Source organism: Eretmochelys imbricata, chromosome 7 (assembly GCF_965152235.1).
Source record: "Eretmochelys imbricata isolate rEreImb1 chromosome 7, rEreImb1.hap1, whole genome shotgun sequence".
NCBI lineage: Eukaryota > Metazoa > Chordata > Testudines > Cheloniidae > Eretmochelys > Eretmochelys imbricata.
In genome coordinates, this window is record NC_135578.1 from 37,393,104 (window position 1) to 37,420,615 (window position 27,512).

The following is a 27,512-nucleotide window of genomic DNA, read 5'->3' on the forward strand; positions in this document are numbered from 1 at the left end:
GACACCTGGGCTATCAAGAGGGAATTTACCCACTCTAAATAACTGAGTCACTATGGAGAGAGATTAGGGGAGGCGGGGGGAAGAAGGGAAGGGGAAAAAAACTTTTTACAACCAGGCTTGGGCCTGAGGGCTTTTATTCAGAAATTGAGGGACAGAGATTAGGCAGGAGGCTGGCTGAACATTGGATTCCCTCATACAACTAGCAGGAACAGGGGGAAACTAAAGATAAGTTAATTAGTAGAGGAATGCCCAATAGGCAAGTATAAAACCTGAGGTTACACCTTTGTTTATCCTCTGTGTAACCTGTGAAATATTAAGGGAAAGCAAATATCAATTTCAAGTTGTTTTTTCTCAGTAACAGCTCTCTAGCGTGCAAGCTGTTTGGAGTGTGTATGGTTAATAAAAGTTGGCAGCTCAGAAGGCTGGTTTCACACCTTTAAACCTTTGAGGAGGGGTGATAAACCCCAGCTGAACAGTCTGAGAGGTCTTAAGAATTTGGGAAAGACAAGTCTGGGGAGTCTTGGGACTGGAAGGGCTGGTAGCATCTCCCTACAAAGGGCTACTAGGCCAGTGGAAGCCAGGCTGAGACATTGGGGGCAGGCTACTGTGTCAGGCAATTGTACCACAGCAACCCTGTATAAAAGCCCACCAGATTACACTGCTTATGGGTCTGTATACTCTTTTAGAGGTCACAGGGGCATTTACCTTCTTGATCAGTCCCAAGGGAAAGACATCAGCTTTGAGCTGGTCCCAAGCCCAGCTGCCCAAGGTAAGTACCCTAAATTAGCTATTTGTCTAGCTACATGATCACAGTAATCCCTAACAAACAGGCAGCAGCCAGTACCACCATCATTTTCTTGAAGGGTTTTAGGGCTGTGGCCAAACTTGAATGATAGAGCTTTCTTCTACACATTTTTCAGATTTTCATAAATCTATAAAGTGGGAAATAGGGATGAAATACAATATAGGCACTTTTCAAAAGGTCAAATAAGTTTCCTAAAGGTGTCAGCTGCTGCTGTCAACTTGAAGGATTCTCTTTTAAGCAGCTAGAGAGACAGTGCAACCTTTTTTAAGTTCCACAGCAATGACACTCCTGTCCCAGTTTGTTCAAGAGGGGGAAGAATACACCAGAGAATCTGAGGAGGAGGAGAAACAGCCTACTATTCAAGAAATTCTATACAGCTGAGTTGAAAACTGCCTTTTCCCACCCCCAGGGAATTGGTCTGTAGGAGACCAAATGGGAAATACCCTTGAGGACCACATGGAATCAGAGTGAGTGCTGTTAAGTATGACCACGCTTCTTTGCGGAGAGTATCCTCACCCTTGTATTTAGGTAAGGAGCAAGAATATGAACAGAGCTTAAATCAGTTGCTTTAAACAGCTTAGTGACCTAGCTGGGGGGGGGGGGGGGCGGGGAGGGGAGGGACCAGCTGTTGCTATTTCAAAGACCTATTCTAACCAATAAGTTAATCTTAGAGGATTTAGGTATCATGGTTTCTTGATGAGTCGTGGGAGAAGTACTGCTATCTTGCAGTAAAGACCATGTAATGGGGTCTTAGTCTGTGATGAGGGCTCCTATGTGCTATGGTAATACAAAGATGTGACCTTGCCTCATGCTATAACAGCCCAACTCCCAAAACCTTAAATGCCATCAAGACTAGTTTTTTCTGTTCCAGTGAGGAGCCAGATAAAGGGTGCAAGCTTGAGTTTCTAGTTGTTACTTTATGTACAAAGGGTGAAAAACCAAACAGAAAAGCTTTCCAATATTAGAAATTAAGCTCCAGTCTGTTAAAAAGACAGAATTGATAACTATGAGAGAGCTTTGTTGAGTGAGTTAAGAATTTTTAAGATATAAACTGTTGCTCTAGTCTATTTAGAAAAAAGCAGGTTAAAAATCATTTAGATTCAACATCCTCCCCCATTCAATCAAGATGAATGCTCAAAGGCATTGTACAAACGAACAGTTTACACAAGGGGGAGCAAGACTATGATCTGCATGTCTGGCTGCCGCCATATAAACATCCAAGAATGTAACTTCACCTTTAAGATGAATAAAAAGCAATTAACTGGTCAGACAATAGGCAATCTATGAACTAGAAGACATTCAGATTGCTATAAACTAATTAGGAACTCAGCTGCTGCTTCAACTGAAGCCATTGGATTGCATGCCCAAAATGGAACATTGCGAAGTGAAAAAAATAAGTACACAAGAGCAGAAAGGATTTTTTGCAGACTTGATTTAGTGATAACCATATTAAAGCTACCATAGAAATTTGGGTACTATCACAGGCTATTTAAGTGCCAGTTTTTAGTATTAGACTGTAATCAGCACGCCCTGAATTTTTGAAAGTGCTCCCCTCCCTGCAAAGGAACTTTGGTGGATTTTCACTTTGTTTGCTAATTCGCAGCTTTTAATTTCTTCTATTGCTTGTAAGATGACACATTTACTGTTCCAATTGCATTTTAGCATGAAAATAAATAGCACATTAAATACCACCCCCTGGCAACTTATCTGAGAGGGGAGCTTCACAGCACTCACCTGTAAAATCACTAAGTAGACATAGTAAAGCTGGCATTAAAGAAATAACTTTGTCAGGCTTGTAATACAAAACAAAAACATTCTGTAATCTCTCAGTTGAAGTAATGATTTTAATGAGTTATTCTGGCTAATGTCTAATGGAAAAAATGAAGCATATTTGCATACAGTTTCTTCACTTAAAATGGAAAGTATGTATTTCCTGTGACATTAGAATTAAGAAGCTAGATTTCAGTAAACTTGAGTTACTTTGATTACAATCATCAGATATCAAGGCCTTGTCTACACTGAAGTTTTGTTGGCAAAAACCATGGCAATGTGACTTTCTGGGGGCAAAAATGCCATTTTGGTGACAAAATACAGCCACCCCAATGAGAGGTAAGTCTTTTTCCTTTAAATTTTTGTCAACCAAGTGCCAGCATAGACACCACACTTAATTTTAAATTGCTTTAATTGGCCTCCAAGTGTCCCACAATGCCCAGGGTGACAGCTCTGGTCAGCAGTTTGAACTCCCCTGCCCTGCAGCCAGGTAAACAACCAACCATTTGCCCCTCCTCCTTAGAAGCCCCAGGAATTTTTGAAATTCCATTTCCTGTTTTCTCAGGGTGGAGAGGTCTCATTGCATCTTCCCAGGTGACCACAGAAAACACTGACCTGGCTTGGACCACTGTGAAACTGCTGTATCTACTCATATAAACAAAGCACCCAAGATGGAGCAAAAATGACATGTTCCAAGAGGTACTGCACTGCTCCAATGCAGAGAAAAGGAAATGGAAGAAGTGCTGGGAAGCCGAAAGGCAGGATAGACCGGAAATAGCAGGAATTTAAGGACTCTATTGAGCAGATGATTAAAGTAATGGAGGAGCAAATACAGATGCTGAAGTCCTTAATAATGCTGCAGATGGAACAGATCTGTGCCTGCCTTCCCCTGCAGCACGTTCAGAACTCTTTTCCATGCCCTCCCAAACTCTGCTTCTTGTCCTTTCCGTGACTTCTGTTCCCCCTGCCCCCAGACTACTTTCATAATGATAGCGGGACCTACACACAACTCCAAAAGTCTGCCCTTCCCTGGTATCTCCTTTCCTGTCATCTTTGTGTGTGCTGTTCCTTGTGCAATAAAAGCAAAGTTTCTGAATTGTAACTCCTTTATTTGGTTCCTGCAAATTGAGATAGCAGGCACCACCAATACACACACACAGGCAGTTTATTAGTGTGCTTGCTGGAATGTAAGGCCCCAAAACATCACCATTACTTCTTAGGAAAGCTACGTGTAATATGACATTGCAGCACCAATTAGAGATTTACATTACTGGTTCTTATTTTCAAAGTGTTGCCTCAAAGCCTCCCAGATTCAAAATTCCCCCCCTCTGGGCTCCTGCTAGCCCTGGTATCTGGCTGCTCAAAAATCAGCTGCCAAGCAGTCTACCTCAACGCTCTACTCCTCAGTGAGCGTTTCACCCTTAGCTTCACAAAGATTATGCAATTTTCAACATGCGGCTATGACCATGGGAATTCTCCTCATTAAGGTCTAACCTGCCAAAAAGGCATCACCAGCATGGCTTTAATCTGCCAAAAGCCCATTCCACTGTCATCCAGCACCTGCTCAGCCTGTTGAACCACTCCTTACTGCTGTCCAGGTTTCCCCATGTAAGGTTTCATGAGCCACAGCTGTAGGAGGTATGCCAGGTCTCCCAGGTTCATTATGGGCATTTCAACATCCCCAACTGTAATCTTCTAGTTTGGAAAGCAACTCCCACTTGTAGCTTTCTATACAGGCTAGTGTTCTGAAGATGCGTGCATCATACACCTTCCTGGACCACCCTATGTGGATGTCAGTGACCCACTCATGGGTGTTTCATAAGTGCCTGCAACATCATGGAGAAGTAACCCTTCTTATAGAAGTACTCTGTTGCAAGGTGGTCTGGTGCCAAAACTGGAATGTGTGCCATTTACCACCCCTCCACAGTTCAGAAATGGGTTTTCCTAACTATCTCATACACATTTCCCAGAGTCACATCCTTTGTAGCAGGATGCAATTAACTGCCTTGCACATTTGCATTAATGCAGCCCCAACAGTTGACTTCCTGACTCCAAATTGATTCACGAGTGACCATTAGCAGCCTAGTGACCAGCTTCCACACTTCTCTACTGAGAGCAGCTCTTATTCTGGTGTCCTTGCACTGCAGTACTGGGACAAGCTCTGCACACAGTTCCAGGAAGGTGGCTTTCTGCATCCAAAAGTTCTGTAGCCACTGCTTGTCATCCCACACCTACCAACTACACAAGCCCACCATTCAATGCTTGTTTCACAAATCCAAAAGTGACCGTCTACCCTATGCAGCTGTTTTGTGAATGCCAAAAGCAATCCCACAGCATGTCAGGCAACTGGAAGTCTTCAGTTAGGAATGTCACGATTAACTGCACTGCCATGCCTTCATGACAGTTAAACATAGGAGAGCAGTGCAGGATCCATCTCTTCTCACAAAGATGCTGAGGTGCACAGCAAGGTTGACAGCCACTGAAAAAGTGCCACAAAAGAAAGCCGGAAGCCTATGGAGTGCTGGGACAGAAAGTAACGCATCATGGGACACTGATCTCCATCCCAAGATGTGCTGTGATCTGCTCTGTCTTCCCACAACACCACCTAGTAACAAAAGGTATCAAGCTAGACTGGCACAGATACCCACAGTGCATTGCTCACCATCTAGGCTAGTGCCCCAACTGTGGATGTGCTCTGCTGACAGAGGAAGTGAGTGGGAACATGCTCAAACCATAATAAAAATGGAATGTCATCACCACTTTTGTCAATAAAATTTTGTAGCGTAGACAAGGCCTAACAGTTCTCCTACCTTTGTCATAAGCTTCTGTCATCTAAATGACAACCTAAAACTACATCTTAATGCACTTCCATATAGTCTGTGGGCACCTGATAGAATTAGTATTTTGACCTTTCTAAACATCTAGTAAGGACATGCTTGCCTTTGAAGAATTAGGCTGTCTGATACCAATATGGTTTATCAGGCTATTGGAGTTAATATTACAGCATGATACATAAAGCTGGTCTCTTCACTGCCAGTTTATTCTGCCCAGTCATTAGGATTGTAAAAGACACATATGAACTGATGGTTTAATGGGTAGCCAGTGCAAAGGTTGCACAGTGTAGTGTAAGTAGGAACCAATGGTTTGCAAGTGTCACTGTATGCAAAGAAATTCAGGCCTGTAAATAGTGCTGTATTTTGTTATTTTATGTTATGGGACTCAACTTTATACCAGATAAATTTCATACAAAAGAAAAGTCCAAACTGTAAGCTTTTCAACACCTCCACATTCCCCTCTTTAATATGGTGTTTTGCACTATGTACATGAACAAAAGCTAAACAAAAAGGAACTTTAGCCAAACTCCCCTTCCTCCTCCAGCTTTATTGATAGTTTAAAATTACATTTCTGTGTTCTAGGACTTCAATTGCTTTTACCATTTTACTTTAAAAACTGATTACAAGCAAATGAAACTCAGTTGGTTTAAGTGATATAGTATACAAAAATAACATCTTGATTTCTGTGAAAATGCATTTCTTTGCAACTCCTGAATAGCTCCAAATTGTGTATGTTGTAACTGATGTTCTGGGTTTTAGATTTAGTTTGAAATACTTACTCAAAAGCTTCCCATTACCTTCTGTATTGCTAACATTAACATTCATTGACTGAATTATTGTTACTTTGTTTAATTATTCCTGATTTCCCTCTCTCTCTCTCTCGGCCACTAACAGGCACGTGCATCTGTTTGTTTTGTTTACTCCCACTCAGCTATATGCTCTAGGTAGGGCCTGATAAAGACATTACTTGATGTTATTAACAGCTACTGAGGTCAGACAATCCAAGGCCATCATTGTAATAAAATTAAAGTTAGTTACTTGTGGAAGTTCAGACACTTCCAGGATTTATTCTTCCTCCTGCAAAGGATCACTCTCATGGAACCTGGAGAGCGTTTGCTGGTCTGACTCAACTCTTCCCACTCAATCCCTATTCACCAGTGGCACGGAAAGGGGGTTCTTTAACAAAGCATTATACATAACACCTCTACCAAACTAAACATAAACATTTTTGTAGTTAAATGCAGAAAGTTGATTTTTCCACCCCTTTCCTCCTTTTACACGGCAAGTAAAGCTCACTGGCCTGGGAGTAGCCTCTATCTGCCAACCTTTGGCCAGTGAAGAGGATTCAGAGAAAAATAATACAACCATCAATCAGAAAAAGGAGGGGCGATAAAGGAAATAATTAAGCTGTAGCTTCAATTGTGCATTCCCGTGCAAGGTGCCCTGACTCGCCACAGCGATAACAGTTGACTTCGCTTGTCTTGCTGCAGTTGATGGCTACATGCCCAGTTTCACCACACCTGAAGGAGAGAAATATTAATAGGTTATTGATAAACTAAAAGTGGATTTGTTAGCCTCCTCAAAAGCCAGAACAGGAACTACTTCAACACTGCCGTCAACAGTACAACTTATGTACCACTAATGAACTCTGCATTTAAGGCTTCTGCTGTATAACTGTTCTAATCAGTTGGAAATACACCCTTCGATATTAGGCAAGCTCAATTCTATGCCAGAGAAATGTGTGCCATTTCTAATATCCTGACTGACCTCACTGAATGTGTTGCACTACTATACATGCTGAATCCTGTTTAAGTCAAAAGCAACAAGTTGTATCAGACATTAGTCTAAACATTACAGGTGGTGAGTCAAAGTTGGTTTCTTTAGAAAGATCACAAGAAAATAGGCATATACCCAAAACAGATATACAAAGTTAGCTTGTATAAACTTCAAATTAGATTAAGGGTAAGATATCTTACAGCTATTTAAGGTATACTTTTATAGCTTTAGTGCTATAAAAAAAGCTTTTAAGTGCTTACCTATAGCACTTAACTTTGGTGCAGTCTTTTTGAATGTGTCCAAATTCCCCACAAGAATAGCATTTCTGCTCATCTGCATGGTCACAATCACGAGCCAGATGGCCAGGTTTGCCACAGTTGTAGCAGCACTGCTCTCGCTCTCTCTTTGGCTCCTTGCAGTCCTTAGCAATATGGCCACCTCTGCCGCAGTTATAGCAGGCTTCCACAATAAGAAAACAAGCCAAACAAGACTATAAAACCTTGATAAAGTTACAACATAACATGCATTTAACAGAAATAAACGATCAGTTTATTTTTAAATGAACTGACAAACGTGTTTTTTTCCCCCCTTCTACAACACTGAGTAAATAAAATATAGAAAAATTTAGTAATATTTACCATCCTCCTGAAGATCACAGTCCTTGGCAAGATGGCCAGACTCACCACAGCGGTAACAGATGTCTGGGAGAGATGAAGACATGAACTGGAAGCCTATTTTAGATAGGGAACATGAAAAGCATTTTTATTTATGGATCAAAATATACATCAAACAACTTGACAGTGTAAACATAAGGGTTAGGACATTAGCAAAGTGACAATTTGCAGTTTACAATCCTTCCCACAGCAACTTCACTATTCTTAAAGATTTAGTAGCAGACGGTTGCAGTAAGTCCTCATTAAGACTTAGCAAATGTACTTTGGTGTACTGTAAGTACGAAAGATTACCAAATTAAAATTGGAACTACACTTGACAAAATAAGGTTACCAAAATAGATTTAGTGTACTATGCTTGATCTGTGTTTGCTCAGTCACTAAAGCAATACTTGCAAAGATGTCATTAGTATCACATTTGCAATTAATGAGATTTTACTGTTTGTTCAGATACGTGTAAATTAGAAACCTCTTGCGGAGGTAAATCCACCTCTGCCACGGCTCCGCATCCCACGGCCACGGCCAATTCCAGTAGGGCATTCCCGAGCCCAATGACCAGTACGTCCACACTTGAAGCACTCGTTGCTGCTCATCACTGCGGTTTGATTTCCTACATATAAAAACATTTTAAATTTACAGCAGATATTTATGGGCTTTTTTAAAAGTGAGCCTATTGAAAATTAAATTTGAAGTTGACAGCTTCAGTGAATGTCTAAACTTAACAAATATTTTGTACATACAAAAAAACTTGACTTTTCAACTAGGTCAGTGATTTGACTCTTATTTTAAAGTCATTGGCTAAGCACTGGGCACCAGTTTGTGGAGGTGTTTAATCAGTTTGACACTGCAGAAACCTCTTCTGCAATTGCAGAAAGAATATTTTCTTTGTTTCAGTTTATTTAGTTCACTCAAAGTTAAGCCAACTGGGAGCTGTATGAGCAGGAATGCTCATTTTCTTCCTGCGATTATATATCAAGACTAGGTGTGAGGAGGAGATCTACTAGTTCTAAAATCTATTTTAATTCCAAAGCATGATTTGACGACAAGATTGTATTAGGACTTATTAAAAAAATTAAAATGCTTCTTGTGCATTTAATTAATTTTCCATCCAAACAGAGCTTGACACAACTAAAAAAAAATGCATTCTTTGCCATTTTCTATCATTGTAAGAGATGTAAAACAGAATCTGAAGTGTGTATAGGTATACTGTATCCTCATTACACTAAATAGGAGGCTTGTTTGCTATAGGTAATATTTAGTTTCAAATCAATGTTTTAATAGCTACCAAAGAATGAGAAATCAACCTTGTAGAAAAGTGAACCAATTAAAACCAACCCACCCACGTTTAAGTAGCTATTTGAGAATCTTAAACACCTATTGTGTTCTGGAAGGACACCATCAATTAAGTTTTGACAAATTTAGATCTTAAGATTTTGTAAGAGTTTTTTGGCATTTTTTAGTTTAGTAAATAAAACAGTTTCACTTTCATATCTCATGCACTACAGTGCTGCATGATGTGACTGTAAACACGGTTGGGGAATTTTAAGTAACTCCTCAGAATTTAAAAATTCCTGGAAACGCTTAGTCTGAAATTTGTAGAAGCTTGCTTAGGCCAAAAGTAAATTTTGAACCCTGTCTGAGTGTCCTTTAACTGTGGCACATTAATATCTAGGGCTGATAAGCTATGTAGAATAACTTTGCTTACACATGAATAACTTTTGCAGTAAAACAGCATATTTTCAGCTATGTTGAAGTTTTATACTGGGAAAATTTCCATCAGTCACTGAAAGTTACATCTTTAGTAGCACCTGAACTACAGACAATTCAACACAAAGTCACACACACAAAGGCTCAAACAATGATCAACTAAATATACACAGCATAAGTTACTCCAGCTTTTATGAATGATTAGTATAACAGAAACTCAACAGAAAAGCTCAGTTGCTATCCACCTGTTTATGTTATAAAATAGGCTTGCATGTAATGGCCAACATTAGCTATGCAGTTTCAAATGTTTAACTTCTAAATTATGTACTGTTTATTTCTGAAGACTCATCACTAGACTATTCAGGTATTAAATTCTTCAAATACTCAACCATAATGTAAGACTGCGCTTAACAGGAAATAAAGTACAAAAACTGAAAATTTAAACTTTGTTATGAAGATTAAACTTGCTGTAGAACTAGCTAGAGATTAGAAAATTTCTAACTAAAAATTGTCATTTCTACTTATATTTAGCTGACCTTTGCATTAACTTAGTTTTTGCATAACTAAAGTTATACTGCTGATCTGACCAAGGAGAGAGACATGGATACAAAGGAAATTCTGCTGTTAACAAAAGTCAGTGATTGCTACAATCATGCTAAGTAGTACAACAGCTGGATTTGTGCACTTGTTAACACTGTTACCTAGGTTTCTTTGACATTTTGTTGAGCAGCATCATGCTGCATGGGAAGTTTAATGTAAACTGGTACAGTAGTGTATGCAAGACAGACACTAAAAACTACCACCCAACCAGTTGACCAGAAGTATTCTGTACTTAAACATCCAGAGGCCCCAATTTTAATCACTATGCAGACATATTATTAAGTCTCGAATTTAAAAAAAGGGGAGTACAATAAAAGTTAACATGCAAAAATTGGTGCAATAAAACAAGCAGAAAAAGGAGGGGAAAAGGATTGAGAAGGGTCTTCTGCTTACAGTATTGCAACTGTGACAAATAAAAAGGAAAGCTGAGAAAATCCTTATGGGCCACTTTTGTTAAGTATTAGCATGGCATCAATACTGATCAACTACTTTATATGAATTTTTTTTACTCCGCCTGCTTTTATGTGGCAGGCAATTGAAACTTAGATACTGTGTAGCTGTTCCTATCGTTTTGAGGACCTCTATTTTTTCCCCTGTATCTTTCTGGTAAGGGGGGAGGGGTGCAAACGCAAAAGTTTGAGTACCACTGATTTAGATGCTGTTCTGTATGTTCAAAGGTACCTCTGATTGCAGCATCTACAGCTTATGTTAACCTACCTTGACAGTCACTTTAAACTACTGTATTTCTCTGCACCAAAATTCTAACGTCCACATGTAAGTTTGGGTCACTTTCAGGGCCTCCACTGTGATGCTGACACTTAAAACAATCTATAGCCTGTAACTAGAGACTTGATGAAGATGACAAGTGTATTATAAGACATAATAAAAAGAATGTTTCCACCTTTTAGGAGAAACTGCTTCAGAATTCAGAGAACTGCACTGCTAGAAACAGAGGACTGAGTTCTAAAAATATATGTGAACAAGCCATCTAGGGACAGTAGTTCAAATATGGCTTATTGCTGTCCCTTGAAAAAGTATGCGCCATATCTGAACAAATGTAATGCTGCAGAGTTAATGATTTTATTCATTTTAAATTACAATACATAGCCATGTTTTCCTTCATGGCTGTTTGCAGGTTGGACAGCATGAGTGTTTGTTCATCTATAGCAATCAGTTCTTTGTAAAGAGGCAGACTTTCAGAATCATGTAAATTGGTCAATTTTTCCTGTTAGTCATTAGCATTACTTTTATTTAGAGCCACCCAAGAGTCTCAGTTAAAGATGACCTGCAATGAAAAAACGTGTGGGGTTTTTTGTATGATGCATCAGGGCCTGAATATTGTTTAATAATAATAAACCTTAATATTCCAGGGAAGACCTGAATCTTAAGGGACTCAAACACCACAAGTCAGCGCTTCAAGCAACTGCAAGCTAAGCAAGAAGTGGGGAGAAAGGATTTTTAGTTACTCTTTAAACCTTTGACATTTACCCCAACAAAACTGACACTAAGAGGTTTCAAATATAATAGACATCCTTTTCTCCTTCAGAGAAGGCAGTTTGTTATGCACACTTGACACGACCTTCTCAACACAAGCCCCTTTGCCAAAGAACAAAAAGAAAAAAAAAAATAAATACCTTCTCAGTTTTTCATTAGGTCTTCATGCATCACAGTGCAGCTGACAAAAAAACCCACACAGGAATGCCTTCTGCAAGTCACCTTAAGGTTACAGCCACATCTTTACTGTAAACCTTATTTTCGTGTTCATTATACTCAACTAAAAAAAACTTTCAGGATGCACTAAAATTTTGGAAGATTTAAACATGAACAAGTTTGATTAATATCCTATTCAGAGGAGCTTTATTTTTACCCCATGAGTACATGAACAAGTACAACCAGTGTTGGGGAGTAAGGGGGGGTGGGGGGGAGAAGAAGAGAGAAGATTAAGCCAGGACAGCCAAGGACTTGAAGAACCTTGGAAGCTCAAACAGCACAAATAAGATATTATGAACTAGATACCCAATTTAACTCAAAAGCTTTAAGGACAAGGTCAGCTAGGGAAATATGGGTATGCAGTATTTAAGTTTCTGCAGCACAGGAGAGTGGGAGGAAGGCAAGGACCCTGCAGAACACTTGAACTCCATAAGCAATATGCTAGAGCTCTTTCAAAAAAAGAGAACAAACAAACAAACAGTCTTAACTCTGATACATTGTATGTCCAAGGCTACCTCTATACTACCTGCCAGATGGGCGGGTAGTGATCCATCTATGGGGATCGATTTATCGCGTCTACACTAGACACGATAAATAGATCCCCTATCACTCTGCTTTTGACTCCAGAACTCCACCAGGGTGAGAGGCAGAAGCGGAGTCAACAGGGGAGCAGCGGCTGTTGATCCTGCACCGCAAGGATGTGAAGTAATTCTAAGTTGATCTAAGCTATTGCAACTTCAGCTACAACATATCTTAGATCGACTCCCCTCCCCTCCCCCAGTGTAGACCAGGCCCAAGTTTCAGTGTGATTTTTACACTAGATTTATCAACTGTAAAGCGCTGAAAACCTTCATTTCCAGATCTTTGGATGTGGGTATATTTAAGCTTTCATATCACAATATAGTACTGCAGTACCTTGCATCTTGTAGATCAGAAACTCTAGAACTCTGTTTATATCAAAGGTTAGATTTTTTTTTATTATATAATAAACTAACCAGGAGCAACAAGAAGTTGCAGTCAGAGATTAGCAACAAGTACTTTCAGTGTTGTGTTACTGTTTGTCATAGTTCCACTCTTCTGTAAAGAGACTTTCCAAACTAAAGTTTTAAAGTGGTCTTCCTTGTAGCACTATGGCCAAAAAGTCAAATTAAGTTACAGAAAGAAGCTACTGAGAACCCACTGGAAAGCAAGCAAGAGTAATGAGACTAAAAAATGTTGTAATTTAATGGGTTTGAAGAGCTATAACACTCCATTGTTTTTCCTTACAAACTGTTAGTCCAGCATATCTATTGTTTTTTAGAAGTCAAGTTTCGTAAACCACTGTTTTGGTCATAAAACCGACTGCACCTGCACTCACCTTTTAAATAAACTAATGCTTCTGCCATAAGCAGAGAGTTAGACCAAAAAAGAAATGCAAATAGCTCATAATGGAAAGCTTAAGGACTGGGGGAGGGAGTGGGGGAGAAGAGGAAGAGTAGATACAATAGCTTGAAATATACATTCTAAGTTTTTATGTCCAAGTAAAATGGAGCTAGAAGGTATTTTCTTGAACAACTGAAAAAGCAACTAATGTTTTAGTACTTTCAGTTCATTCTGAGTTATAAATCTAATCCTTGATAATGGAATTTGACCTGCACCATTGCCTTCACTGGATATTTACAACAGCAAATGCATAAAGGCAAAAAAAACCCCAAACAAACAAGAGCAAAGATCAAGTAAGTGAAGACAAGCCACCTTGCTGAATTACTTGTGAGCAGAGCAGCAGTTTCAAGGAGTTAAGACACAGGTCTGTCCAGGGGAGGGAAAAATCCAGACTCCATGCACAGGGGGAAGGGGGAAAAAAAAACCAAACAAACAAACCAAACAAAACACACCTTACCCCATGCTGTCCTGCTTCCCCCAGCTTCAACTCATAGGGGCTTTCATCCCTGCCAGTTTGCTTTATTCTAGCAAGCACCCAAACAGTTTTCTAGATTACACACACACAAAAAAGCTAACGTCAATCAGTCTTAATCCAAGGGCAAGCTAACTATAGTCAAGAGCCAACACAATGCCCTGCCCTTTTTCCCCCCCTCCTATGTGTACTGCAATACAAGCCTTAATGACCCATGGAGCTAACTTCACTTACACTACGTAGATAGTACAGAATGAACAAAAACAATGAGTCTGGTGGCACCTAACAGAGAACTGTTGAGAGGTCCACAGAGAGATGTTAGCACTACCTTGGAATCCAGAAGTGCCCACAGTTAACTCTGTTGGCAAGTACAACCCTCCTCTTGCCAACAATGGGGCCAATTATCTTCACCATACTTACTAAATATTTCCCCTCAACTTATTACCAGCATCTTATATTAGAAGCTGAAGCTTTAACCAGGCACTCACTGCAGCAGCCAGGAGACAGCAACACCCAGGTACAATGAAAGATGTAGACCAAAATACTGATCAAAGTCCAAGTCTATTATTCCCAAACAAAAGCAGTACACACAGTAGAGATTTAAAATGCTGTGGAATTCCAAGGGCAAACCAGCAGGCAAAAGTACTGTTCCCAAAGCCATCTTCAGTATCAGAAGTCCTTGTGGCACCTTAGAGACTAACAAATTTATTTGGGCATAAGCTTTTGTGGGCTAAAACCCACTTCATCAGATGCTTTTGCTGATACAGACTAACACAGCTACCTCTCTGAAACCAGTATCAGAAGTGACTCACCAAACAGTAATCTACGCAAGCAGGGTCCAGACACAAGTTCACACTAACAAAAGTAGTGACAAACTTGAGAATCAGGAACAATACTTGACATTATATTGTTAGATCCATATGCCACAACCCAATCAAGGGACAAAGGTGATCAGATACCAGCCAACCTACTCTGCAGTTACTTTTCCTCCCATGAGCTTCCAGAAAGGAGGGTAGGGACAATATGATTCCTGGCAAAATAGGTCAGCATTAACAGGGTAGTCAATACACAAACCACAGGCCAAATCTGGACCACCAGATGCTTTTAAACAGACCCTGACATCTTTTTGTTTACTTATTACTATCATTATTGGGGGGTTTTTTTTTTTTTTAATTATTTTCTGTGGAGTCTAGACCGTGACAAAAAATAATTTGTCTACTCCTGTTCTAGAATATGGCCTATTATACACCATGTATTTGAGCAAAGGTGCCTTCCACAAAGAACTATTTACTTCCTCCAAAAGAATTAATTCTTTAATACCAGTCAGGCTGACATACTGTCACTGTAACCCTAATGGGTCCCCAATTAATCTGTATATCACATGACCTGTAAGTATGATACTGGAAGACAATATTGGAGCCAGTGAGTTATTGGCTATTGCAAGCATAGCCTTAACAATGGGGTTCTCAAACTGCGGTCCACAGATCACCAGGAATTTACTAAGGCCTTCTGTTAACCCAACACATGAAACATTTTGAGCACTGAAAAAAATGGGAAACTAGGAGACTGAGGCAAAGTCAATGAGAGGGTACGCTCCAGAAAGAGACTGCAAGCCACTTGCTTGGATGAAACCTTATTCACATGGGAAACCTAGGCTTCCTAATCCAAGAGCATCTATAGCTAACTCAAACAGGAGTTGAGACTGCCAGTGTAAGTAAGGTGTAAATTTCACTCTAGCCCCCACCTCCTCACAAAACACAACCCCAGTTCAAGAGTCTACGTAGAAAGAGTTACTACTTACATTAATACACCCTAAAAATAATTTGAGATTTTTTTTTTAGCTCAAGTTATAGAACAGACTAACTAGAACAATCCCAAGCAAAGATATTTCTACTTGTGCCTCCACTCCACATAGTACATATTCTCACACCTCTTATGCCTATCACTACCATTTCAAGTATCTTTTCTTACCTTCTTCCACCCAACTGACCCCACCACTTAGGTCTCTAAATATTCATACGGGTATAGAAACTTAATTGTAATGTTACATCATGAATATAAACCCACACACCCAAATGAATTTATTGTAACATTCTAAGTGTTTAGGGGTATACAGTTAACAGTTACTGGTTTCATCTTGCCTAAACCAAGATGGAATTCTTCCAAGAAAGGATGGTCTTGTAGTTCAAGTCCAATTCAAGGTTTTAAAAACCATGTGTTCAGTTTTTGGCTCCCAGACTTCCTCTGTGACCCTAGTCACTCACTTAATCTCTACACTTTATCTGTAAAAGGATAATATTTCCTGGCTTTAGAGGCACTCAGATTCTAAGGTGATAGGACCCACCCAAGTACCTAAATATCCACAACTCCTTAAGATATTATTCTGCACCTCTCACTTCCAGATACTAGATAAGCAATATTGGAGTAAGTGAGAATAGACTAGGATGACGTAAAACGTAAGTTTAACAAATATTCAAATAAAGTGATTGTAAATCAGAAGTGCAACCTTTATCGCAGGAGTTACTCTATTAAGTTGCAGGGCTCACAGACAGAGTGGGACACCTCCTATATCTCCAGTCAGATGTAAATCGATGGAACACCCCAACCCTCCTGAGCCGAGCACATGGTGCAATCACGCCACGGCCCGCCCTCCTGGCCATTACCACCTTCCCGACTCGCGCTAGGTCGCAACAAATGAGAGAAGAGCGGTAGAGCAGACGGCAGCTTGAACACAGAGCACGAGTTCAGCCCCAAACTCCCTTCCCACTCGGATCACAGAGCCCAGACCCGCTACTGCCCCCAGGGGCAATAGGCCCGACGCAGCAGGCTGACCCTACGCCCAGCCGGACAAGTGTGTTCATGCCGCGCAAGAAAGGCTGCGGCCCAGCCACCAGCCTCCTCCATCCCCACGCACCGGGATGAGGTGCCCCAGGCAGCCCCCCACAGGGCGGTTCACCCGGGTCTCGAACGGGGGGGGGCGGCGCTCCGTCCCCAGCCCGCTCCGCCGTCGGGCTCCAGACCAGCGATGGCTTCCTCTCACCGCCGCCCACAGGGTGACTCAGCCCAGCCAGCGCGCCCGGCCCACCCGAAGGGCCCCCCTCACACGCGCGCCGCTTCCAGTCAAGCTACCGGCCACCTCTCCCTCCAGGGTTGCAGGCAAGCGCGGCCAGGGCTCGGGTGGTTTCCCGCGCGCTAGGCCAGAGTGCGCCACCGCCACCCCCCACGCAGGCCGGGGCCAGGCCTCCCCCCGCTTGCTCCACGAGCCGGCTTGACGGTTACCTGCAGGCTCCCGACCCTCCTGCGATAGGTAGCACGTCCGGGCGACGATGGGCCCGGTTCTCTTTCGATCTCCCCCGCTTGATACTAGAGCCCCGCTGCCTGCGCCACACGCGGTTTGCACACGGCCCCACACACGCGCTTACTCACTCTCACCCCGCCCTTCCCTATCCCTCTGCGCACGGCTCATTATCCCGTTCGCACAACCAATGGGCACCCGCCGCTGCCCCCGTGCAGCCAATCAGCGCTGGGGATGGGAGGACCAATCAGCGCCGTCGAAAAGGGGGAGGTGCCCGCCTACCAGGTCAGGCCAGTCTCGACTATTTTTTTGCCTTACTGCGCTGTGAAGGAGAAGGGGCGGTTGGCTGGGGGTGGCTATGTCGCCGCCGCCGCTCTAAGGTCACGGGGAGATTGGCGACTCCGAGGGTGCTGCAGTGCGCGGAGGTTCCCCTGGGTTCCCGCAACGCCGCCCTGCCCTTCCTCTATTGTGACTCACAAGCTAGGAAGTTGCGGCTCCCCTCCCCCATCCCGGAGGCAGCCCAGACGCAGTGCTCGGTCCCCGCCCGGCCGTGTTGTTCTCGCGTCACGCAGGGCGGCAGGGAACGCCCGCCCGCCCTTGTGAGGTGATGCGGCAGAACAGGGGAGTCAGCGCCCGCCTCCCGCCAAAATCCTGAACGAGGCTTGAGGCTCGCACGGTGCGCGAGGAAAGCCAGTCCCTTGGCGGCCCCTGTGGTGGTTGTTTCCTGCCCAAGACGTGCGGTAGCCGCGATTCGACCCGAAACACATGGCCCGTGGCCGGCAGGGACCCCGTCCCCCAGTCCCTGGGCTGCGGGGAGCTGCCATTCTACTTCTGACCCTCGTTACCTCCCTTTTCCCTCACCGACCCCTGGAGACTCCGCTCCCCCCCTTGCCACACAGTTTGTCTGATTTACAGTCCCCTACCCCTCATGTTTTCCCTCTGCTGCACCTCTCCCTGTTCCCTTCTGCTCCCCACATTCTCCTCTCCTTCAATGGGCACTTTCCCAAACAGAGCCTTCTGCCTCTCCTTCCCCTGACCCCTAAGTCTCTCCACTGAACCCCTGTTCCTCTGCACCCCCGGCCTCAGCATCTCTCCCTGCACTGATTCCCCTGCACAGGACTCTGTCTCCTCCAACACCTCACTTTGGGGGCACCACCTGTCCAGGCTGTCCTAGGAAGTCTGGAAGGGTGCTCAGCACGTGCTGCCAGCTGTCCAGTTTTATGGACTCAAGATCATCCTGGATGGCCTGTGTTTTTGCATCTGTATGGCAATCTTCCCCCATATTCTCTGCACATCAGTTCTCCAGCACCTCTCAGTTTCCTTAGGCTCCTTCCTGCTCCCCATTTCCCTGCCTCCTTGTGGAATTTTGAGCAGCCTCTTAACCTTCAAGGAGCACCCACTTACCTGAAGGCATCCTGGCTCCAGTCTCATTAGAAACAGGAGTTAGTGGTATAGCCCCCATCAGTGCAGTATTTGAGCACCTCACAATCTTTAATTAATTTATCCTTACAATACCGCTGGGAGGTAGGGAAGTGCTGTTATCCCCATTTTACAAATGGGGAACCGAGGCACAGAGATACAACTGATTGCAATGGGATTTAACGGCTTAACTACCTTTGAGGAACTAGGCCTAAGTTACTTACCCAAGGTCATACAGGAAGTATGCAGTGGAGCAGGGACTTGACCCTGAGTCCCAGGTTAGCTCTATCCCATGGACCATATTTCCTCTGTCCTGTACTAGGGGCAGATTCACCTCCACATGCAAATAGTCTCGGGAAATGGTGGCCATCTTGACTACAGGCAACCTGGCTTCAGTGCTATTAGCAGTAATAGCAAGATGGTGGTGGGCATTGTGAATAAGTGAAAATTCTTAAGTTTAATGCCAGTAATGGGATGCTTAATAAATTCCACCAAACATCACTAGAGTCACCATAAAATCATGAGAGTTGGCAACAGTGGTTCTTATCTTACCTCATCAACTGAATGATCGATCACTGCTCCGGTAATATTGTAGGAAAAAGAACATTATTTAGAGCTATGGGTCATTAGATTCCCAAATATATTTGTCTCCTTATTTATGTTTTTTGGTATTTTGCATATTCTCATACATATATTACAATATACTATCTACCTCAATCTTCAGATGCAAAGACCGTTTTATATGACTTCTCATCCCCCTTCTTCTAGGTACTTCACAAATGAATCACTGGTTAAATATTATACCCAAGAGCTTTCCCTAACTACTCCTTTTCTTTGGTCATCACCAACATCCTGAAAATTCCAGCATCTCAAGCCTATATTGCAGTGTAATTCCCTAGCAATAGGTTTGTTGTATGAATGAGAAAGCTGCCACATGGCTTTAAAATTTACAAACATGAGTCAATAAAATGACAGTGCAAAGTTGATTTTGGAGATTAATAGTTTATAAGGCCAGAAGAGACCACTGTGATTATTTAGTCTGACCTGTATAACACAGAGCAAGGGACTTTCCTGAGATAATTTCTCTTTGAACTACAGCATATCTTTTAGAAAAGCATCAAATCTTGATTTAAAATTTCCAGTGATCGCAAATCCACTACAACCCTTGGTAAATTGTTCCAGTGGTTAATTACCACTGGAACTGAATGGTCTCTAGATAATACTTAGTCCTGCCTTGAGTGCAGGGGACTAGGCTAGATGACCTCTCGAGGTCCCTTCCAGTTCTATGATTCTACCCTCACTGTTAAAAAGACAGATAGCTTCTGACTTACCTTTCCTCTAGATATGAATCTACTTTGTGTTATATCAGTATGGTATGGTGTGTTTATTAGAACATATGATTTACATAAATGTAAAAAAACCCAGTTCTTATATTGATAATTGTGATCTCTTTCAAATTGGTTGTCAATCTTATCCTTTGTTTATATTTTTATAATTCTATGCGTCATACTGCCTACCAAATTAAAATGGTTGGAACTCAGGCTCAGAGCATCAACCTTTGCTAGTGAAAGGATCTTTCACTCCACTAGATATTCAAAATGTCACATTATTGCCTTAGGAGCACTAGCTATTGTTCCAGCAATGTAAAAAATGTCAACAGTGACAACAGACTTTGTATAAACTATTATGTCTTTGCGCTCCCAATAACAAACTTCTCTTTTATCTTTAGTTTTGTGCTAAGACTTCAACAAAATTTTCCATGCCCTTGGTTTTGCTGCCTTAGATACACTGCAAAATTAAAACATGTAAGAGGTGCCATGATTGGTAACATTCATCGATATTTGTACTTTTAGTTTTATCTCCTGCTGAGTCTGGGCAATAAAGAAGAGAAGAAAATTAATTACTGTTATTTATTTTACAGAAGCACTCAGAGGTTTCAATCAGGATTGTGACTTTCACTGTTCTGATTGCTCTACAGATACATATTTAAAAAAATGCTGTCCCATACCTCAAAGACCGGAGGAGTAATATAGAAGAGAGACAATCATTTGTCTTCAAATCTTTTGGAAAACGTATCTGACTGCCCTTAAATCATTATAATTGCAGTCTACTGGCATTCTAGGGGGATCAGTTAGGTTTTGCTTAGAGAACTGGAGGGACTTCTGAAACCTGAAGGACCATATAAGTCTATATAATAAGTGTCTGGAACTTTGGGGTTATACAGTATAAGAACAAAAGAGCTGCGATACTGGGTCAGACCATGGTCCGTCTTGCCCAGTATCCCTCTGACAGTGCCCCATACCAGAGTTTCAGGGGGTATGTACAGAACAGAGCAATTATGGAGTGATCCACTCCTGTCTTACACTCCCAGCTTGTAGTCAGAAATTTAAGGTGGCCCCTATAATAATTTCAACTTTTCTTCCCTAATTCTCTGTCCTGTCTTCTTAGTTGTACTTGTGATACTTTTCCTTAGGCTAGGGTGGAGGTGCTTAACATTCCCAAACCTAATTCTGGTGCTGTTCCATGGATGAGTTGGCACTGGAAGCGTTGTGACTGATGCAGTCAACACCTTTCCTCACAGCCTGTGTGAATCACCTGAGCAAAAGCACTGTTTGCATTATTGAAGGGAATCTCAAGTTGTTTAAAAGGAGTCATACAAGGTTTTCAATTAGTTTAACTGGAAATAGAGAAACAAATATGGTCACCCAGAAAGTTTCATTATTGGTGGGAAAAGGTATTGGTCATCCCCTGTGAACCCACGGGACAAATTTAGGATGTAGGAATTTTAAGCTCTGGTTACTTAGACCAAATTAATCTCTGGCAGATGATGCATGACTCCATTGACTACACTGGAATTGTGCATGAAGGATGAATTTGGCCTGTTACAGGCTCAGCTAAGCAGAGCTTGCAGTTCCTGTTTCACTGGTTCCTCTATGACATTTAGGGAAGGACAGTCTTGCAGCTAAAGCACAAAAGTGAGAGTCATCAGGCGTGACATCTCTTCCTGGCTCTGCTAGTAGCTTCCTATGTGCCTTGCAGTGAATTAGTTAATTTCTTTGTGTCTACATTTCCAGGTTTGCAAATGGGCATAATAATGCTTAAGAGTGTTGCAAACTTTAATTCTTTTCTTTAAAGAGGTTTGAAATCTTTAGATAGAAAGCACAGTAGAGGTACGAATTATTTTCATTATTATAAGTAGGGAGTAGAGATGGCCCTAAACCACAATGTTTTGTTTCAGATCCAGTTTAGGTCCAGTTCTAATAAAATTCCATCCCTACCAAGTCTCAAGAACACTATGCAATGGTGCTGAAAGTAGTTTTGTCCTCAGAATAGTAGCAGCTCAGCGGGACCTGTTGTTTCAGCACCAGATCTGTTTCCAAATGCAGACAGGACTAAAAGCATTGGTGTGCAGATGAATTAAACCATTTCAAGGACAAGCAATTCAACAAAACAGTTCATGCCATCAATGTCCCTACAATGGTTTCCTCCTTTACTGCAGATACACCTTGTCACAACCTAGCCAAATCTCCCTCTGCAAGCATGCCAGTTTGTTGTGAGTGAACCCAGCTATTGGATCCCAGTGGCTTCAATCTAAGCCAAATGGATCCTGGCAGAACTATGTCACTATTCATAGCTCTGGGTCTCTAAGGGTATGTCTACACTACGAAATTAGGTCAATTTTATAGAAGTCGATTTTTAGAAATCAATTTTATACAGTTGATTGCATATGTCCCCACTAAGCGCATTAAGTTGGCGGAGTGCGTCCTCACTACCGCGGATAGCATCAACTTACAGAGCGGTGCAGTGTGGGTAGCTATCCCTCAGTTCCCACAGTCTCCGCCAACCATTGGAGTTCTGGGTTAAGCTCCCAATGCTTGATGGGACAAAAACATTGTGGCGGGTGGTTTTGGGTACATGTTGTCAGTCGCCCCTCCCTCCGTGAAAGCAACAGCAGCCAATCGTTTCGCGCCTTTTTTCCGTGCAGACGATATACCACGGCAAGCATGGAGCCCGCTCAGCTCAGCTCACTGTCACCGCTGCTGTTGTGTCCTGGGTGCTCCTGTCAGCAGACGGTGCAGTCGTCATCCACTGCAACTCTGCTCTCCTGCTCTTGTAAATGAACTCATTCCCAATAGCAAATTTCTCCATGTTGTCGTCATCCACTGCTTCCGCTGCAACTCTGCTCTCCTGCTCTTGTAAATGAGCTCAGTCTTAATAGCAAATTTCTCCATGTTGTCATCATCCACCGCTTCCGCTGCAACTCTGCTCTCCTGGTGCCATGAATCCACCTTGCAGGTCCTCTTGTTGTTCTGTATAAATATCTATTCTCGTGGCAATCACCACTTCTGCTGCAACTCTGCTTTCCTGCAGACGCCATACCACAGCAAGGATGGAGCCCGCTCAGCTCACCGCTGCTGTTGTGAGCATTGTAAACACTTCGTGCATTATCCTGCAGTATGTGCAGAACCTGCAAAAGCAAGTGAGGAGGCGACGACAGCGCAATCACGATAGTGATGAGGACATGGACACAGACTTCTCTCAAAGCACGGGCACTGGCAATTTGGACATCATGGTGGTAACGGGGCAGGTTCCTGCCGTGGAACACCGATTCTGGGCCCGGGAAACAAAGACAGACTGGTGGGACCACAGAGTGTTGCAGGTCTGGGATGATTCACAGTGGCTGCGAAACTTTCACATGCGTAAGGGCACTTTCATGGAACATTGTGACTTGCTTTCCCCTGCCCTGAAGCGCAAGAATAGCAAGATGAAAGCAGCCCTCACAGTTGAGAAGCAAGTGGGGATAGCCCTCTGGAAGCTTGCAACGCCAGACAGCTACCGGTCGGTCGGGAATCAATTTGGAGTGGGTAAATCTACTGTGGGGGCTGCTGTGATCCAAGTAGCCAATGCTATCACTGAGCTGCTGCTATCAAGGGTAGTGACTCTGAGAAATGTACAGGTCATAGTGGATGGCTTTGCTGCAATGGGATTCCCTAACTATGGTAGGGCAATAGACGAAATGCATATCCTGGGACCAGACCACCTTGGGACCGGACCACCTTGGCAGCCAGTACGTAAACTGCAACTGTACTTTTCAATGGTGCTGGAAGCACTGGTGGATCGCTAGGGACGTTTCACCAACATCAATGTGGGATGGCCGGAAAAGGTGCATGATGCTCGCATCTTCAGGAACTCTGGTCTGTTTGAACAGCTGCAGGAAGGAACTTACTTCCCAGACCGGAAAATTACTGTTGGGGATGTTGAAATGCCTATAGTTATCGTTGGAGACCCAACCTACCCCTTAATGCCATGACTCATGAAGCCATAAACAGGCACCCTGGACAATAGTAAGGAGCAGTTCAACTATAGGCTGAGCAAGTGCAGAATGGTGGTAGAATGTGTATTTGGATATTTAAAAGCTCGCTGGTGCGGTTTACTATGTTAAACCTCAGCGAAACCAATGTTCCCATTGTTATTGCTGCTTGCTGTGTGCTCCACAATATCTGTGAGAGTAAGGGGGAGATGTTTATGGTGGGGTGGGCGGTTGAGGCAAATTGCCTGGCAACCGATTATGCACAGCCAGATACCAGGGCGATTAGAAGAGCACAGCTGGGTGCCCTTTACATCAGAGAAGCTTTGAAAACTAAATTCATGACTGGCCAGGCTAAGGTGTGAAAGTTGTGTTAGTTTCTCCTTGATGAAAACCCACCACCTTGGTTGACTCTACTTCCTTGTAAGCTAATCAACCTCCCCACTTCGATCACCGCTTTCAGAGGCAATAAAGCCATTATTGTTTCAGAATCATGCATTCTTTATTAATTCATCAAACAAATAGGGGGAAAACTCGCAAAGTAGCCCAGGAGCGGTGGGGAGGAGGGAAGCACCGGGTGGGGTGGTGGAGGAGGGGAGGATGGAAGGACAAGGCCACACTACAGTTCAAAACTTATTGAATGCCAGCCTTCTGTTGCTTGGGCAGTCCTCTGCGGTGGAGTGGCTGGGTGCCCGTAGCCTTCCCCCTCCTGCATTCTTGGGCGTCTGGGTGAGGAGGATATGGAACTTGGGGAGGAGGGTAGACAGTTATACAGGGGCTGCAGTGGTGGTCTATGCTCCTGCTGCCTTTCCTGCAGTTCCACCAGACGCCTGAGCATGGCAGTTTGCTCCCCCATTAGTCTCAGCATTGCATCCTGCCTCCTCTCATCGTACTCCTCCCTCCTCTCATCACGTTCATTTAACTCTTTCCTGGACTCTGCCATTGTTTGCCTCCACGCATTCTGCTGAGCTCTTTCAGTGCGGGAGAACTGCATGAGCTCTGAAAACATGTCAATCGCGAGTGCATTTTTTTCGCCTTCTTAATCTGTGTTAGCTTCTGGGACAGAGATGATAGGGGGAGCATAGAAACATTTGCAGCTGTGGGAGGAAAAAAGGGAGAGTAGTATTTAAAAAGATACATTTTAGAGAACAAAGGGAAGACTATTTCACACTAAATCAAGCGATTCACATTACATAACACTTATGCTTTTACAAGGTTGCATTTTGCCTCTTACATTGAGTGCCTGCCGGTTTGGTGTGAGACATCACACACGCTCGGCTGGGCAACAGAATTCGGCTTGCAGGCAGCCATGGTAAGGCAAAGGGTTTCAGCTTCTTCAGCCTTCATAATGTGTGGGAATGGTTTCAAACAGCAGTGCCCTCCTTTCCCATACCAAGAAAAGCCCATTGGGTTGGCCATTTAAAAGGAGGGGCTGCAGTTTTATGGTGAATGTGCAGCACAACCCAACCCCCCCTCCTCAATTCTCCGGGATAATCACTTCACTTCACACCCCCCGCCCCACCCCACCCAACCACCGCGTGGCTAGTATCAGGGAAGATCCCTGTCAGGAAAACGCGACTAGCTCAGCATGAATGGGCCTCCCCCCACCGCACGGCTAACAGCGGGGATGATTTCTTTTCAGCCAAAGGCAAACAGCCCAGCAGGAACGGGCACCTCTGAATGTTCCCTTGGATGGTAAAGTGTCCTACCATGGGGGACGGAATAAGGCTGCCCTCCCCAGAAACCTTCTGCAAAGGCTTTTAGAGTACCTCCAGGAGAGCTTCATGGAGATGTCCCTGGAGAATTTCCGCTCCATCCCCAGACACATTAACAGACTTTTCCAGTAGCTATACTGGCCGCGAATGCATCCCAAGTCTTCAGGACAAATTACTCATTAAACACGCTTGCTTTTAAACCCTGTATTATATTTACAAAGGTACACTCACCAGAGGTGCCTTCTCTGGCTTCATGGTCCGGGAGCCCGCCTTGGGAGGGTTGGGAAGGTATTGGCTCCAGGGTAAAGAACAGTTCCTGGCTGCTGGGGAGAAGGGATTCTCCACTTGCCTGCTGTGCGCTATCCTCAACCTCCTCCTCCTCCTCATCTTCCTCATCCACAAAATCCTCATCCTTGTTGCGTGAGACTCCCCCCTTGCAGGTGTCCACAGACAGTGGTGGCGTAGTGGTAGGCCCCCCCCGGTCCCCCCAGAATTGCATGCAGCTCATCATAGAAGCGGCATGTATGGGGCTCTGACCCGGAGCAACTGTTTGCATCCTTTGTTTTTTGATAGGCTTGCCTGAGCTCCTTAATTTTCACGTGGCACTGCTGTGTGTCCCTGTTGTAGCCTCTCTCCATCATGCCCTGTGTGATTTTGGCATATATATTGGCATTTCGTCTTTTGGAACAGAGTTCTGCCTGCACGGATTCTTCTCCCCATACAGCGATCAGATCCAGTACCTCCCATTCGGTCCATGCTGGAGCTCTTTTGCGATTCTGGGACTGCACAGGTGACCATGCAGAGCTCATCACCATAGTCGACAAAATAGGCTTGGATGGGTGCAGGGTTAAATCGACCTAACACTGCTAAATTCGACCTAAACTCATAGTGTAGTCCAGGGCTCAGCCACATTCCCAGATTATGTCTGCATTCCTTCCTTGGGATGTGGAGCTCTGCAGCCCAGCCACCTTAAATCCCAGAACCAGTGCCTCTGCCTTCCTGAGCCCCCAGTTGCTTATACACGTTCCCTCAGAGTCCCATCTCCTTGTGAGCACTGAGCTTCTCGATTAACCTTGTCAGGGACAATGTGGTAGACTAGCAAGGAATACAGGCTTAACAAAAGAATTTATTAACCACAGGCACTTTAAAAGCACTTGGGAGTTACAGATCTTTGGAAAACAACAAACGGTCCTGAATGCACTTCCCCTGAATCTGATCTTACCCCTTCTGTGAGTCCTGGATTTGGTCAGCATTCACAGGCTACATAACCCTTCTTGCCTTCTCCTTCGCCATCCCTTTCTTCTTCTTCGTGCTGATGGATTGGCCCCTCACTTAGAGAAGCACCCCACCTTTTAAAACAGTTCCTGACCTGTTTGGTCATGGGCCAAGCAGGAGAAACTGGAGAGCTCCCAGCTATGTGCTCTAGCTAGGAAATTTCATTTTTTCCCCCTCCCCCCAGGCAGGCTGCTGTGCAGAGAGTTTATTGTTCCAGGGGTTGGCTGGCTGGTCATTGACAGACAATCAGAGTTGATGGCAGATTGCTTTGTTTTAGTTTCTCAGGCATAGGGTATGTCTACGCTAGAAATACTAGAGAGGCACAGCAGCACCACTGTAGCTACACTGCTGTAGGGCTTCACTTATTACAGTGACAGAAAGGGTTCTTCCATCACTGTAGTAAATCCACCTCTCTGAGAGGAGGCAGTTAGATCAATGGAAGTATTCTTCCGTTGACCTTGCACTGTCTACACTAGAGCTTAGGTCAGCTTAACTACATCTCTCAGGGGTGTGAGCTGAGAGCAGGGGGAACCTACCTTTCTAGTGTAGACCAGCACATAGTCATTCCACTAGGTGTCAAGCCCTTAACACAAAATGAAAAGGAGTACTTGTGGCACCTTAGAGATTAACAAATTTATTTGAGCATAAGCTTTCGTGAGCTAAAGCTCACTTCATCGGATGCATTCAGTGGAATACAGACTAACACGGCTGCTACTCTGTAACACAAAATGGT

The 27,512-nt window shown here is 43.4% G+C and overlaps 1 protein-coding gene across 4 annotated transcripts; it reads right to left on the reverse strand.

Annotated features, from left to right (window-relative positions):
- Window positions 1-5,936: 5,936 nt before the first annotated feature.
- Window positions 5,937-17,203, reverse strand: CNBP (CCHC-type zinc finger nucleic acid binding protein). 4 transcript variants are annotated; one of them, XM_077823071.1, is made up of 5 exons: window positions 17,047-17,203; window positions 8,347-8,466; window positions 7,824-7,916; window positions 7,446-7,644; window positions 5,937-6,929 (listed from the first exon to the last, which is right to left on the reverse strand). In XM_077823071.1, the coding sequence occupies exons 2-5, from the start codon at window positions 8,447-8,449 to the stop codon at window positions 6,812-6,814; spliced, it is 513 nt and encodes a 170-aa protein (XP_077679197.1). In that variant the 5' UTR covers window positions 8,450-8,466; window positions 17,047-17,203; the 3' UTR covers window positions 5,937-6,811. The 4 variants fall into 4 exon arrangements, with proteins under 4 accessions (XP_077679197.1, XP_077679196.1, XP_077679195.1 ...); XM_077823070.1 differs by having other exon boundaries at window positions 7,446-7,647; XM_077823069.1 differs by having other exon boundaries at window positions 8,326-8,466.
- Window positions 17,204-27,512: the final 10,309 nt, after the last annotated feature.